General features: G+C 44.2%; 1 protein-coding gene across 4 annotated transcripts in view; it reads left to right on the top strand.

The window, feature by feature from the left end:
• Positions 1-15,671, top strand: part of TSPAN32 (tetraspanin 32) — a 44,290-nt gene that overhangs the window by 13,549 nt on the left and 15,070 nt on the right. For all 4 annotated transcript variants that reach the window (XM_054067690.1, XM_054067691.1, XM_054067692.1 and 1 more), the window contains one exon: positions 3,218-3,292. In XM_054067690.1, coding sequence (XP_053923665.1) covers positions 3,218-3,292 — 75 coding nt within the window. The remainder of the gene's footprint in view (positions 1-3,217; positions 3,293-15,671) is intronic.

Raw genomic sequence — 15,671 nt, 5'->3', positions numbered from 1 at the left:
CACACTTAAGCATCTTCCTTTCGCAATGAATATGTCTCCTGTGCTCTCCCTCGTGGTGCATCACTCCTGTGCAAGGCATCTGTGCACCCTCTCCGGGGAGCAGGTGCAGGCAGAGCTGATGTGCTCAGCTGCAGCCGAGGACAGATTCCTCCTTTGAACTGAGATCACTGACTCATGTTTTCTATGTGGAAAGGCAAAAACGTTGCGTGCTTCTAGATGAACTGGGTCAGGGAGGAAGAGATGCAACTTAATGGATGCAATCTGAAATTAGGTTCCCCACCCCTTGGCTGTGAAGTCTGACAAGCAGCTGGCCATTGCAATGGCCACAGCAGCAAAAAAACACAGCCGGAGCTGAGCAGGGAACAGTTTGGCTCCCTCACTAGGTGTGCAGGGGTTTGGTTGAGCTGCCAAACCCAGTCTGAGCTAAAGCATCCCTTACTCATCCAAAGTAGACTCCTTTAACCAATGTGAAAACATCAGAAAGGTGAATTAAAAGGTACACTTTCCAACACACGAGACACTGTTCCTGCAGATTTTGCTGAGTATTGCAAAGATAAATTGTTCCTTGCAGCAGGGATGGAAACAAGGTCACTCATGAAAGAGTAACTGATGTCTGTGACAACCCTCCAAGGGGCTGATGTGGCTGCCTCCCACAAAAGGAGCAGGCAGCAGCCCACAGCCAGCTCCGAGGAGTTCCAAGGATCTGGGAGATACTGAACCAGCCTCGATCCTTCAGTGTTTTGTATGCAAACTATACATTGCCTTTTTGTTTGTTTGTTTGTTTTCTCCAAATGTCTTCTAATGTAATTAGAAAGTTGTTCTTCCAAAAGCCTTTTGGCTGGGAAGGGAAAAAGCAGCCTATAATTCATTTATAAGTTGTTCTCAGGGCTGTGTAATTGCTCCACACTGACTGGATGGAGGGGGAGCTTGCCGAGGGACCATGCCTCGGTACTCCCAGAGAAGCTAGACAGAAATAAAGGAAGAACTGATGCTGTAGGTGAAGGACTGAGATGTAGGGTGGAGCTCAGGAAGAGAAGATGAGAAGGGTTTTAATCTGCTGGGGGTTCTGGCCCCAGAGAGATGTCATAAGTGCTGAATCTGGTGGGGGAAGAAAGGGAGAGCAATGGGGGGGGGGGGGGGCGATATTTACGTGGTACCACTGGCATACTGTTGTTCTCAATCTACATGTTTCTCACTCTATATGCGGAAGAGCTTTCACATTGCTATCAGTGCTGTTTTTTCATCTTCCGTAAATTTATCTTTTTTTCTTGTCTTTGAGCTTGATTTTGGTGAAAAAGTTGGCTTTGTCATGCTGTTTGTTTGTGGGGGGAAGTTGTTGGAGGAGGTGCAAAATGCAGGGTCTAGTCTTAGTGAGGAGCAACCTGAAATGCCCATGTAACCTCTCTTTCTTCCCCATCCAGTTTATGCTGTACCTGCAGAGAATAAACCACCCAGCCCAGCTGTGTTTGGGCTCAGTCATGCTGTATTTTGGTCTGTGTTATCTCGCCCTGCATGCTCTTCCCCATCTTTGACCCTTGTTACGTCAGTGTTTCATCAGACTTTCCTCTTCCTTAGGGTCCCATTTCTCCCATTATCCCATTTCAGCTTCTGGCAAGGCAGCAAGTGATCTCACCACCAATAGGGCCAGGCAGCTGCCAAAAACATAAAAGAAAAGGAGAGATCAGACATACATAATTTAAGCTTTTTCGTAAGAGCCATACCATGGTTTTCCCTGGTGTCTGATATAAAGCCTGAAACAAGGTAGCCCCAAAAGAGTGGGGAAATGCCAATGGCAGCTTTGCTCCCTGAGCAAGACCCCAAGCAGGACATCATCCTGCCGCAAGCAGAGAAACACAGCAGGCAGCAAATGGACAAGAACCAGCAAAAGGCCATTTACTGGCATGTTCTTGTTCATTTCCAGAATTTAAAGTACCACATTTTCCTCTCTTACTGCACATGAAAAAATTGGGCTTTTATTTTTATTAAACCCTGTTTTTCAACCAGAAGTTTTTTGAAGAGCAGAATTGGTAGCAGCAACAAGCTTCTTCCTCTCCTTAAGCTTGAATTTGGTAAACTTTCATGAAAAATTTAATCTTTTTAAAGTTATTTCAGCTATGTCACACTGCCAAAACATACCAAAAAAAAAAAAAAAATAGAAACCAAAAGAAGCTGCAGTGACTTGGGTAATTTTCCCCTGCTACATAACTTTTTGTTGGAAGAGGGATCGTTTCACAGAAAAACTTCTAAGGGCAATAATTTTCCACTGGTGCTTATTCATCATCTTTTGCCATTCCAAGACTAAGCTGTGGATTCATATTTGATGAGCCCATTTGGCCTTCAAACACTATACAGGCACCTTTTTTCTTTTTTACTTTTCTTTTTTTAATATGAACAAAATACTTCAGTCCAGCTGTCACAACAGGCAAGCACTGTTTACATTAGGGTGGGTTTTTTTTTTTGGATCAGGTTTGTTCAAATAAAGAGACGACTCATCTTAATTCCAACTCTGCCAGCCTAGGGAAGTAGACATAAGTTAAGCCACCTCCTGCGTCATTGTTGTTATTGTTTAGACATTTCAGGGTCAGTTGCTGGCGTTGATTACACCTCTGTCATCCTTTTGTCTAACTAGGATGATGCTGGTTTCAGGAACGTGACTTGCCCCCTTGCTGATAGGGTAAAGTCCAGCTCCTTTTCCAGAGTTGGCTGCTCTCCCTCCCAGTTACTTGTGTCTTTATGAAATACTCGTGTGGGGTTTCCCCTCTTTAAAACTGATAACTAAGTTTAAAATGAGGGGAACTGAATCCTGTGAGTAAGGAGATGCCGTTCTGAGCCACAGTCCCACAGCAGTGAAGGACACATACTGATGGTTTTCTCCTCCTTTTTCCCTCCCAGGGTGAATTTGGGCAGAATAGGTTAACTGCTGCAGGGGAGGCTAGGTGATTTTTTGGTCAACCCCTTCAAATGGCCACAGTGCAATTGGAGGGCTCCTGATGGACAATCACATTATTATCCATCTAATGGACAATCACATTATTATCCATCTAATTTCCTTTAAGTAACTAGCATTATGAGGGATGTTTAAAGAAGGTGATGTTTAGCTCTAACTTTAACTAAACCTGCTCAAATGAGCATATTAAATATGTCCTGATGGTGTTTTCAAATGGATATTTCCCCTCCCCATGCTGTAACTGATGGTATTTTTCCTCTTTATCCTTAGGGATTTTTCTGTTTTGCTCTGGCCTTTTGTGGATTGATCCCAGCTGCCTTCTGGAGATACATGCACAGCATGGAGGTAAGCATTGGCTGCTAGGAAATACTACCAGCATCTCGTCAGATTGAGGTTTTTGGTTTTTTTTTAGGAATGATTTCTCCCATAAAAGGGACATCTGGTGGTAATTAAGCCATCCATGCTGAGGTCTATCAGATGCATGCTCTGTCGCATCCGTTGTAAGAATGGGGCTGCCTTTATTAGCTGCCTCTCCAACTGGGTCATCTGAAGGGAGAAGCCATGGAAACCCTCACAAAGGGCAAACGCTTTGTCCTGAAGGCAAAACAAAATGCAAGTCTCATTTTAAATAGCTTTGGGTTTTTTTTTTCAGGGGAGTTATATTTTGTTTTAATTGAGATGCTTGACTGAAAAGTAATTTAAAGGTGATTTTTAATTAAGATGCTTATTGAAAAGTAATTTCCAACCAGCTCCAATTCCTGCTAACGTCAGTTAGGACCCTTTATTCAAGAGCAGTGGCAGGTTGTGACTTTTCAGGTTGTCTCTGGCAATGGCCAGGAGAAACACCCAGGAGTTGCGTTTGTCAACCAGCTGCAGTGGTACAGTGAAAACACTGGTGTGAAAAACGGTAGTTTGGGTGGCTGTCACACTGGGCCAGAAAGAGAATATCGTATGAATTCTAATCTACCAGAAAACTGGGATTTGAGTCGTTAGCCTAGAGCTTGCTGGTGGTGTGGTAGGTGGTGTTGGAGATGTAAGGTGCTGGGGAAATCAAGCCAAGGCATGCAGAGTTGCTAGGAGGCAGCCCTTCACTTTGCAGTGGGTACTCTTAACCGGAGGCTAGGATGCCACTGGGGCTGGATAGCAGGCTGCTTTGGAAAGCAGAAATTGAACTTAATATTTAGCAGTCTAGAGTAGTTAGACCTTGTTTTAACCCTTTCCTAATCTGACATAATTTACTTTTTGTGTACTTATTCCTCTTCTCATTCAGAGGAATTTTTTGCTTCATTCCCCTTCCTGCACCCTCACAGGGAAAAGAAAAACCCACAAACCATTTTAAGAGACTTAGGTGTGAAAAAAATCATGACTTCTTTGTTTTTAAAGCAGAACACAGATTTTTTAGGCTAATATCCAAATTATCTAGCAGTAATGCAGAGAAGTGTTTGGAATTTTGACAGACATTTCATGTAATGGGTTGGTCCCTTTCTCCATTTTGCTCCCCTCTAGCCCCAGGCATGTGCCACAACCTACAGTGCTTTGGCCAGAAATGACGATATGGGTGACATGAAACATCGCAATGGATTAGGGTCATGTTGATGCTGCATGCTCATCTCTTTAGGATTACAGAGGTTGTGGGGGATTGAAGATCAGCATGTCAGGAAAAGAGCATCAGAAAGGATTTAGTTCTGTGCTGGTGGAGTACTCCATCAAAATCCTTGAGACTCGATCTATACTAGTACTGCAGCGATTGCAGTTCTTGGGGATAAGAAGCCCTGTCCCAAAACATTTCAGTGTCCTGTGCAAAAACTAAAATCCATTCCTTTTGGAAGTCTAAAACGCAAAGCCAAGGTTAAGGGAAGGGGCAAGGTCCTGCTTTGCTGGAGAGTTTGTCCAGAGTTAACCAGTGGCCACAGCAGTTGAAAATCCTTTAAAATATGCAGATGGCTATGCAGATCGTACCAAAGGTACCCACGGTCAGACAGGCAGGTCTGCTGTTGGCTGAGGTAGGAGACTAAAAACCCAGGAAGCACAAAGCAGTGTTTTTTTCAGATACATCATCTTGCGACTCAGGTGCCTGCTGGTGGCACCCACTGGTGCCTCTACCATTAATGATCTCGTTTGGTTTTTTGTCCATGAATTTGTCCAGCTGCTTTGGAAACATTAGGGTGAGTGCTGATGGCACAGGAACATCTTTTATCTCTATACTGACCTGGCTGAAGCAGATTCTGTCAGAGCTGAGACATTCACAGAATCACAGGATCACGGAATCACTAGATTGGAAAAGACCTCCAGGATCATTGAGTCCCACCATTCCTATCAGCCACTAAACCATACCCCTGAGCATCTCATCCACCCATGTTTTAAATACCTCCAGGGATGGTGACTCAACCACCCCCTGGGCAGCCTCTGCCAGTGCCCGATGACCCTTTCTCTGAGAAATTTTTTCCTGATGTCCAGCCTGAACCTCTCCTGGTGGAGCTTGAGGCCATTCCCCCTTGTCTTGTCCCCTGACACTTGGGAGAAGCGGCCAGCTCCCTCCTCTCCACAACCTCCTTTCAGGTAGTTGTAGAGAACAGTAAGGTCTCCCGTCAGCCTCCTCTTCTCCAGGTTAAACAACCCCAGCTCTCTCAGCCACTTCACGAAAGACTTGTTCTCCAGCCCCCTCACCAGCTTCATTGCTCTTTTCTGGACACACTCCAGAGCCTCAACATCCTTCTTGTGGTGAGGGGCCCAGAACTGAACACAGTATTCAAGGTGTGGTCTCACCAGTGCCGAGTACAGAGGGAGAATAACCTCCGTGGACCTGCTGGTCATGCTGTTTCTGATACAAGCCAAGATGCCATTGGCCTTCTTGGCCACCTGGGCACACTGCTGGCTCATGTTCAGTCGGCTGTCAACCAACACCCCCAGGTCCTTCTCCTCTAGGCAGCTTTCTAGCCAGACTTCTCCTAGTCTGTAGCACTGCACAGGGTGGTTGTGCCCCAAGTGCAGGACCCGGCATTTGGCCTTGTTGAACCTCATGCCATTGGTCTCAGCCCAGTGGTCCAGCCTGTTCAGATCCTTTTGCAGAGCCTCCCTACCCTCCAGCAGATTGACACTTCCTCCCAGCTTAGTGTCATCTGCAAACTTACTTACGGTGCATTCAATCTCCTCATCCAGGTCATTGATAAAGACATTGAACAGGGCTGGACCCAGTACTGAGCCCTGGAGGACACCATTTGTGACCGGCCTCCAGCTGGAGTTAAACTCCATTTACTACCACTCTTTGGGCCCGGCCATTCATGAAAGAGAATCTTTCCACAGCCTCTGCAGATATTTTCCCTGATTTAAGGCAATGCTATCAGAATTTGTTATTTTCACACTAAAAATTTAATATGGAAATAATTTTGTTTTCATGACCAACACAGAAGAGAGGCTTTGAGCACAGTTTTCTTCTACTTCTGCAGAAGTTTGTACTGAGAAATTGAAACAAAAGCTCTGTTAGTAAAGGAGAAATGGCACCAGAAAGTGTGTGGTTGGTCTTGTGAAATTGCATTATCTGAATAGACCATGTAGTTTTACCTTTTGATCCACAAACATGAAGTAGGATGCAAAAAGGCAGCAGGAAAGAAATTGTATATCGATTTAATACAGGATATGTCATTCAGAAAAATATTTTGCTGAAAATATTTAATGAGAAATTACTTTCTCTGTATATCTCTTCATCACTACATCTGTTTTTATTTCAAATTGTTTTCCTGTCTTTTTGGCTTTGAGTGCCCTGGCATAAATGCATTCATGTGTTATGGTTAACTTTAGTAGTTGGCTGGGTTTCTTTAAGTAAAACAGTTTCCACGAGGAAAAGTGGGGGGGTTGTGAAATGTTTACTTTCTCTGTAAAAAAAACCAGCAGTGTATCTAACAACAGAAAAATTACAATACTGTTAGAGATCATCTTGGGTTTTTTTGCTTCCTAAAATGTAAAGAGAAACAGAGGCTATAAATGAAGAAAGATTTAGTTATGAGTGTCATTTACAAAACATGAAAATGCAGTTTCACTTTAAAGGAAGGTAACCTGTCTCACCAGTGAGAAAAATGCAGATGCGAGAGAAAAATGCAGACATGACTGCCCCTCCAGGACAAAAAGACAGGTCATCTAGTGACACAGAAAACCAAATGGAACAGGGCTAAGGCTCCTGAAGTCTCATTACCGAGCAGTTTATTTGTCTGACTTTCTCAAAGTAAAGAGCAAAATTAAAGCAGATGTCCTCCCCCAGCCTACTGTGTATCAGTACTGTCAGAAATAGTTAATTGCAGTAATATGAGGGCGGAAAAACAAACTCGGCCAAATTTACAGGTGTCTTGTAAGCCTGAAGGGATGTACACAGCTACCAAAAAAGGAATAGAATTTGGAGATGTAAAACTGAATGTGGATGAATTACACATTACACGTGCTAGAAGCCGTGCCTCTGAGAGCACCGAGAGCTATACTGCTCCTGTGTTCATAGCTAAAACAAAAATTTGCATTTTTCCCATGGAAAATGCTTTGGCTTGCTAGTGAAAAGCCAGAGAGAAAATCAGCCTGTTCTGTTTGGAAATGCCAGCTGGCAGCTGGCACTTGTAGATCCCATCCTCTCCTTCCCCATGGGTGAGGTGCAGAATGCGGGCAGCACTGGAAGTGGAGCCTTCCCCTCCCACTGCAAACCAGGACGTGAGAGGTCACTCCTGTGCCAAACCACAGCAGATGCTTTCAGTGGTTTACTCCTTTTGATTAAAAGATAATAATAATTTTAAAAATTCTAAGTTTTCTTCATAAAGAAGCCTATTCCTCCAGAAAATCATCTAAAATGGAAAAGCCCAATTTACAGCTGAAAAATTGTTTTGATGGTTACTGTCAAGAGGTGGTAGATAGAAATGTTTGAACATGATGAAAGCAAGATGCATTTTTTGCTTTTGTGACTCCTTTAGAGACCTATTTACACTACTTCTTAAGGAGAATCTATGCAGGACAGCAGGAAAAGGAAGAGTTATTTGTAAACATTCTGTATACTCAGACATGGGCACTGTAAACAAAATGTGAATCTTATAACTTCTTTCCTGTTGTTTTCTGCTTTTGTGACCTTCTGTAGCTCCTGAGTGAATTCTCTCAGTGTCCTAGTTTCAAGTTACCCGCATCCCAGATAGGCTCAGTGTCACCTGTCTTTATTCTTAAAATAACTAGATATGCAAAAATTATAAATCTGAGGTTTATCATGCTTTAGTATAGAACACTTATCCTTCTGTGCAGCATTGCAATTATTCCTGCTCTATTGACCCATCCATGGCCAACGAATGGGTTTTGTGAGGTCTGCACCTCTTCCATGCTATATTCTCAGGCTGTGTTAAAGTACTTTTACCTCCATCTGTGTTAAAGTACTTTTAATGAGTACCTAATAAGCTACTCATTCCCAAAATTAGTTTGCTTGGTAGGTTCTGCAAAGAAATGGTGAACAAAATGAGGAAGAACAAGAAAGCAAGTGTAACATCCCAGATCCCCTCCCTGTCTTGCCAGCATGTATAGTGTAGCTTTTCTATTAGGGTCTGCCCCCAGTTTACAAAGAAACACTTTGGCTCTTAGGCAACAGCGCCAACAGAAAAAGTGCTACAGTCACTTGCAGAGATGTGAAAACTTTTCTGGGCAGTTCAGCTGCTCAAAGGAAAATCTGAAATGAAAATATCTGTAATCTGAAGGTTGTTGAAGGACCTTTTCTCCTGCTAGCTATAGTGATGAGTTATTCATGCTTCAGTATTTTTCTAGCTTGGTCCTGAGCCCCATGCTCTTGTGCTGTGCCCATCACTCCTCCTTAACAACTGTTGCATCATGCTCTCAAGCCCACGGCTCCAGAAACACCCCAGCCCACCTTCCAAGGCCCTGTGAAACTCTGGTGTGCTTTTCTGCCTGGCCCAAATTGCCTGAGAGAGGTGATCCCTTTCCATGTCCAACCTAGGAGACAAGGGTCTCCACAAAAGTGAGAAGAATGTTTGGTTTCCCTCTCTGTAGGCCATCTGACCAAAACGTGGTCTTGGTGGGGAAGTGCCACAAGCCTGTCTGAGGATCAACACCAGTGGTGCAAAGTGAATTAGAAAATGACATATGAGAGAGGGCAGGGAGGATGATCTCTATACAAGCACCTTTGATGCAGCAGCTGTGGTAACCACAGAAATGCTGAGGGTTTTTTTATTGTTTTTCAGCCACATTAGGAAGTCCTGATTCTTGAAGTCTTTGTTTTCCAAAGTAATTTTTATGGCAGTTCCTTTACCACAAACAGCTTCCTGTTCAGGTGAGATCGTTTAGTCATACCCAGCCATCCCAATGCAGCTGGCACCCGCGATGCAGAGAAGGACATAGGAGACATATGCCACATCTAGCACAGCTAGTGCGGAAGGCTGCTGCCTGCTGCCGCCTCTTCTTCCTATTTCTCCCCAGCATTCCCTCCTCTCCTCACCCATTAACTGCTGCTTTAAAAACTTACTTGCAGAGGCTGGAGGAAATGATAGTCTCTCAAGCTGCAGTATAAAAGACTTTTGGCACCCTTGCTAGCCACCACAAAAATAGGTTGGAAGCTTCTTTCTGGGCCCTGCTGTGAAAGAGGCTGGAGGAGTTTCAGTGTCACATCTTCTTCTGTTCCTCTTCCAGCAGCCCTGTGATGCTGGCCCCGTAAATTGGTCAGGATTGCAGGGGGAATTGGCCAAAATAAAATTGCTGCAACATGAAAGGAGTTTAGCAGCAGAACAAGCTTTGCAATCACAGAGATTCATTTGTAGGTAAATGTTAGCTTAAAAGCGATTAAATTATGGTGTCCCAAGTCAGGGGAAAATTTGAAACTAAATGCTGGTGCAAATAGTTGCCCATACTTCTGGCATAAAGGCGCAATTCCCCACGTCCTTTGCATAACAGGTCACTTGGTTTGCACTAGCAGCAATGATATGGCAATCTCTTAATTTTTACATGTTCTCTCAAGTTGCTGGGTGATTTTGGAAAGAGGTATGACCAGTGGCTTTTGGCTCCACATGCACAGAAAGCATTAGCCTCTCTGCGCTACACTGCATGTACTCAGAGAATAAGCATGAGGAGTAAGCTTTTTATGGGATGGGGAACACAAAGCACCTATGCAAACTTTGGTTCTCCTGCAGTCTTGCTCTGCTTGAAACTTTCTTCAGATGAACCTGTTTGTTGTCCCCTCCTCACAATGGGAAGGAGAAACTAAGTCTTTTATGCTTTGTTAGTTAGTAAGCAAGGTGGTATCTCCCAAGGTGGAGATTTTCTAACAGGGCCTGGGATTTGAAGCTGGGATTAAAAGTTACAGCTCTTAAATAATGAATATTTCTACACTCAGGGCTCGTTCTTGAACAGAGTAGCTTCCCTGATTCCTTCCCTGTGTATATATGCGGTGTTGGTCTTCTTCCTGCAACTCTTCCTCCTGACCAGCACCTTTGCAATGCCAGATACAGCATTGCCTGGATTCCCAGGAGGTGAATCCTGTGGGTTTTATGATTTATTACTGTGCTGATGCTGAACCCACACAGCCCCATTTCTGCCACTTGCCATGGCAGAGCGTTAGCTGGTGCTCCCATCTCCAGCAGCATCAGCTGTGGTACCCGAGGCTGCTCAGATGGCTGCTGTCACTGTTGCACATCCAACCTTACCGTGGCTGTGGGATGCTCACTGCAGAAAAGCAGCCACCACCAGCACACAGCTGAGAGTGGTGTCCTGGATCTGGCTCTACTGTTGATATAACTGTTTTAAGCTAAAATTGTTTTCCTTGTCTTTCAATATTTTGTGTTGGAAGCAGTCTTGCCTGGCTGTGGTTTCAAGTACTACAGGCAAGAGAGTGGGAGTGGCTGAGATAACTCGACCACGATATTGGAACATTCATAAATTGCTGTGTTGTGTGTCTGAGAGAAGGGAGCACAAAGGGTCAGTGTGGGCCCTTGGCAGCATGTTGAGTTTGCAGTTCTATTATAAAATCGACTTCAATGCTTAGAGTTTGTTTAAAAAACCCAAGTAAACAAAAAAAAAAAGGAAACAAGAGGACCTTGATACACTGAAGCTGGTGTTGCTTACAAGGTGATGCAGCCCCAGATCTGGAGGATTTAGGGAAAAATCTTGTTGCTGTTGACTACCTGCTTGCCTAGGTTTTCTGCCCTTCCCTGTAAAGCATCTGGTGCTCTGTCATGCTGCTGTCATGAGTGATGCTGCTGGCTGCATCCGAGTAGCACAGAGGTGGTCTTGGAGGTTTATCGTAGAATCATAGAATGGTTTGGATTGGAAGAGACCTTAAAGATCATCTAGTTTCAACACCCCTGCCATGGGCAGGGACATCCCACTAGATCAGGCTGCCCAAGGCACCATCCAACCTGGCCTTGAATGCCCTCAGAGTTAGGGCATCCGCAACTTTCCTGGGCAACTTGTGCCAATGCCTCACCACCCTCATCATGAAGAATTTCTTCCTAATGCCTAGTCTAAATCTTCACCCCTCCAATTTAAAGCCATTCCCCCTAGTCCTGTCACTACATGCTTTTGTAAACATTCCCTCCTCAGCTTTCTTGTAGGCCCCCTTCAGGTACTGGAAGGTTGCTGTAAGGTCTCCTCGGAGCCTTCTCTTCTTCAGGCTGAACAACCCCAACTCTCTCAGCCTGTTCTCATATGGGAGGTGCTCCAGCCCTCTGATTATCATTGTAGCCCTCCTCTGGACCCGTTCCAGTAGCTCCATATCCTTCTTATGTTGAGGATTCCAGAACTGAACTCAGTACTCCAGGTGGGGTCTCACAAGAGAGGAATAGAGGGGCAGAATCACCTCACTCAACCTGCTGGCCACGCTTCTTTTGATGCAGCTCAGGATACAGTTGGCCTTTTGGGCTGCAAGAGCACATTGCCAGCTCATGTCAAGCTTCTCATCAGCCAGCACCCCCAAGTTCTCTGCAGGGCAGCTCTCAATCACATCGTCCCCCATCCTATATTGAAACCACGGATTGCCTTGACCCAGGTGAAGGACCCTGCCCTTGTCCTTGTTGAACCTCATGAACCACTTCTCCAGACTGTCCAGGTCCCTCTGGATGTCGTCTCATCCTTCTGGTGTGAAAACTGCACCACTTGGCTTCGTGTCATCTGCAAACTTGCTGAGGATGCACTCAATCTCACTGTCTATATCATTGATGAAGGTATTAAACAGCACTGGTCCAGTACCGGTGTGGATTGTTGAGGGATACCACTTGTCACGGATCTCCATCTGGAGGTCAAGCCATTGACCACTACTCTCTGAATGCGAGCATCCAACCAATTCCTTATGCACTGAACAGTCCACCCATCAAACCCATATCTCTCCAATTTAGAGAGAAGGACTTTGTGGGGTTCATGTCAAAGGCTTTATGGAAATCCAGATAGATACATCCATTACTTTTCTCACATCCACTGATGTAGTTACCCCATCACAGAAGGCCACCAGTTTTGTCAGGCAGGACTTGCCCTTGGTGCAGCTATGCTGGCTGCCTCTAATCGCTTCTGTCGTCCATTTGCTTTAGCGCAGATTTAGGAGGATCTGTTCCGTGATCTTTCCAGCTACAGAGGTGAACTTATAACTTGGTTGAGAATGAGGCTGTCATGTCTCTCTGCCCATTGGCTGAGCAGGTTGTATAGCACTCATACAGCTAAACTTCTGCTGTTGTTTTAGGGCACGGACACAGGAAATGTGTTGGACAAGGATCTGATGGAAGTGCTGGGATCAGAAACAGCTTTGTAAGGCCTTGCTTTTCCTGAATTTTTTGTTCCTTGATGGTTTTTGTTCTCTCCTTCTATATATTTGCTCAGCGATGGACCATAAGATGGTCAGGAGTTGCCTGGTCCTCTTCGAATGCTGTAAAGCGGGGGAAAGTGCGTGAGTTACTAAACAAAGATTATATACATATGTGTGTATGTATCTGTATATAATACATACATTTATATATACCGGAAAGAAAAGCTGAAAACCATTTAGTTAAGAGCCTCATCTGGATCTTGCTTTTCTTGCATCGGTGATCCCAGAGACTAATAGCAGCCAGAACAGCATTTTCTTAAGTTGTGCAGTTTTCCACAGGGGGCCTTGATGACTGCTTTGGTTCGCAGCACTGGTTGGATTTCTACAGCTAGGATTGATGGGCTTCAGCAGTGCTGGAGGGAAGGGGAGCTTACATGCTGTTAAGGAAATATAAAGCTGCAGCAAGTTGTAAGGATGGTGCTAGACACAGCAATGAAGTCTTGGTCAAGCATGGCATGGGGGAGCCCGTCTTGCCTTGTGCTCGGTCCACATGATGGAAGTTGCTCTGCAACCTGGCTAAAGCATCCAGAGAAGTTTTCCCCCTCTGTTTCACTGCAGTTGCATCATTGCTTTATCCAAACCCAAGCAGCTGTATCTGCCATCTCTTCCCCTCCTCACATGCCGTGAACATGTGCATTTCTGCGTGCCATGAGGAAAGGGAAGACAGAAACAGTGAAATGCAGAAGTGGTTTTCTTACTGGACCAAGGAGGGATTTCAAGTGAGTCAACCACTTCATTCCAGTTTTGCATCTTAACTGACTAACTAGCAGTTTATAGCTAAGTGAGAGAGTCTGCAGTAGCTGCTGTTGAAGTGATATTTCTCAATGATGCCAGTGAATACATCCCTCTTGGTGATGCTGAAAGAACATGAAGTGCTGAGGTTGCAGTTTCTTCTGAGACTGCACCATGTGTGCTCAGTTTGGTACCTCAAAGGCACTAAGAGCCACAGGAGAGGAAGATTATCCTTCTGCTTGCTTTCCTCCTCTGCCATGTCAAGAGCATTCCTTGATGAGCAGGAAGAAGAGTGGTGTGTTTGTCTTTGAGACAACCCTAACATTTACTTTTGCTGTGTTCTTCTTGAGCTGCAGCACTTCAGAGAGATTTTTGGCCAGCAACTGTTGTAAAGATGGCTCACTGTGTGTAGGTCTCAGACTGTTCTTCTTAGTATGGATCTGGATTAGTTACCCCACATACCTTGAAGCGACTAGCCCAGTTTGCCTAGGCACAGGTATTCATTGGCAGCAGGAGGCGGATTCATTGACTCCTCTGGCTTGCAAAGGCATCAGGAACTGAAGGGTGACCTCCTCATTTGATCTTTCTGCTCCAAATCCAGTTACAGGTACAAATTATCCCTGATACATAAACCAAGTAAAAAATGTCAGTTTTCTCCTTGAAGGAGGTAAGACTGATATTAGCTTTAGTTTCTTGTAGCCAAGGGCAAGAACACTAATGGCTTAGAGTAAATGCCTTCCTACGGTCATAAATTCCACTTCTTGGAGGATAAAGGATTTAAAGGATGATAAACAATCTCAAAATTCATTCTTTCTTTTAAGTGAAAAATGCTACTCTGTTGAGTCAGCTGGCGTCAGCCACATCAGTCTCAGTGGTGATTTTCCATTTGTTGTATCCAACAACCCATCAATATAATCCCTAAATGAATGTTTCATTAAGGAATGCAGACAGAAATGGGAGGCAGCAATTATTTGGCTAATTTAGAGCTGGAACATTTCACCCAGCATCTTCCAGGAAAAAAATTACTGTAAGGTGTGACCTCCATATCACTTAACCTGGAGACATTTCATAAGCCAAAGCCCAGCGGATGCTTCATCTTCATGCTCTCAGTGTTTTTTACTGAGGAGCATCACAAGTGCAGATTCCTTGCGAAGGAGAGCTTCACCCAGAAATACTGCTCCAGCAGTGAATCGCAGCGTGTTACTAGGTACATGAAAATTCACCTGACCGTGATGATCCTAATGTGGGGGGGGGGAGTGTAAGACCTTCCAAAAAGAAGCACAGACAGACTTTCTCTTCTCCAGCTGTATGGGTCCATTATGTGCTAAATACTGTTTGAGTTAAGGGATGGAACATAGCTGCAGTTTTCTTAAAGTGTGTTATTAACACTATCAGCATAACCCCTCAAACTCAAAACGCATCCTCTGACTTAACTGTGAGAGAAAGCACGCTGATTATTTTTTCCCCGATACTTGTGTAAGAAATAGAAAAAATTATTTTCAGTTGACTGAAAGTTGCCAGTCAGTGTAGTGTGCACTGGGAATCTGTTCAGAATGGCACAAAGCAGTGCTGCAGCCTTGCTCTTCACTATGTTAGGTCCCAGATCAAAGAATGGGATGAACTTGTGTCTGCTGGATAGTGTCGCGAATAAAGAAAGGTCATAAAACTACATGGTTGACTTTGTCTCATCCTTTTAGATTTTATTTTTTATATCTCTAGGCATGCATAAGTTAGCGTTCAGGGCTGCATAGACAATGGTATGCATGACCAGTGCTTCAGAGTTTGGCTGCAGCTCCAAGTATAAATGTAACCCCATGCCAGGCAGAAATATTACTGAGATGATGGTTTGTTAGTGCTATCATTTTTGCTCTTGTATATCTCCTTGTTAAACCAGACCTCTCATATACTCTGTAGCGGAGCATCCTCCACAGAAGTAAACAGTCAATGATAAATATTGAGATTTAGTACTTTATACCTACCTCTGAAATATTTAGAACAAGAAAGCTCTCTGCAATAATCTTTGAAAACAGACTGACACATTGTATGAAGACAGCAACTTTCCCATTCAAAATCAGGTGATCCTAGAAAAAAATATCAGAAAGATGATGTGGAGGAACTACGGTCACTTCACCCTTTAAAAATGGCTTTGTAGTTTGAGATTGCCTTACTAGGACCTGGATA

Source organism: Cuculus canorus, chromosome 5, assembly GCF_017976375.1.
Source record: "Cuculus canorus isolate bCucCan1 chromosome 5, bCucCan1.pri, whole genome shotgun sequence".
Lineage (NCBI taxonomy): Eukaryota > Metazoa > Chordata > Aves > Cuculiformes > Cuculidae > Cuculus > Cuculus canorus.
Note: the sequence above shows the minus strand (reverse complement) of the source record. Positions and strands in the feature narration are given on the sequence as shown.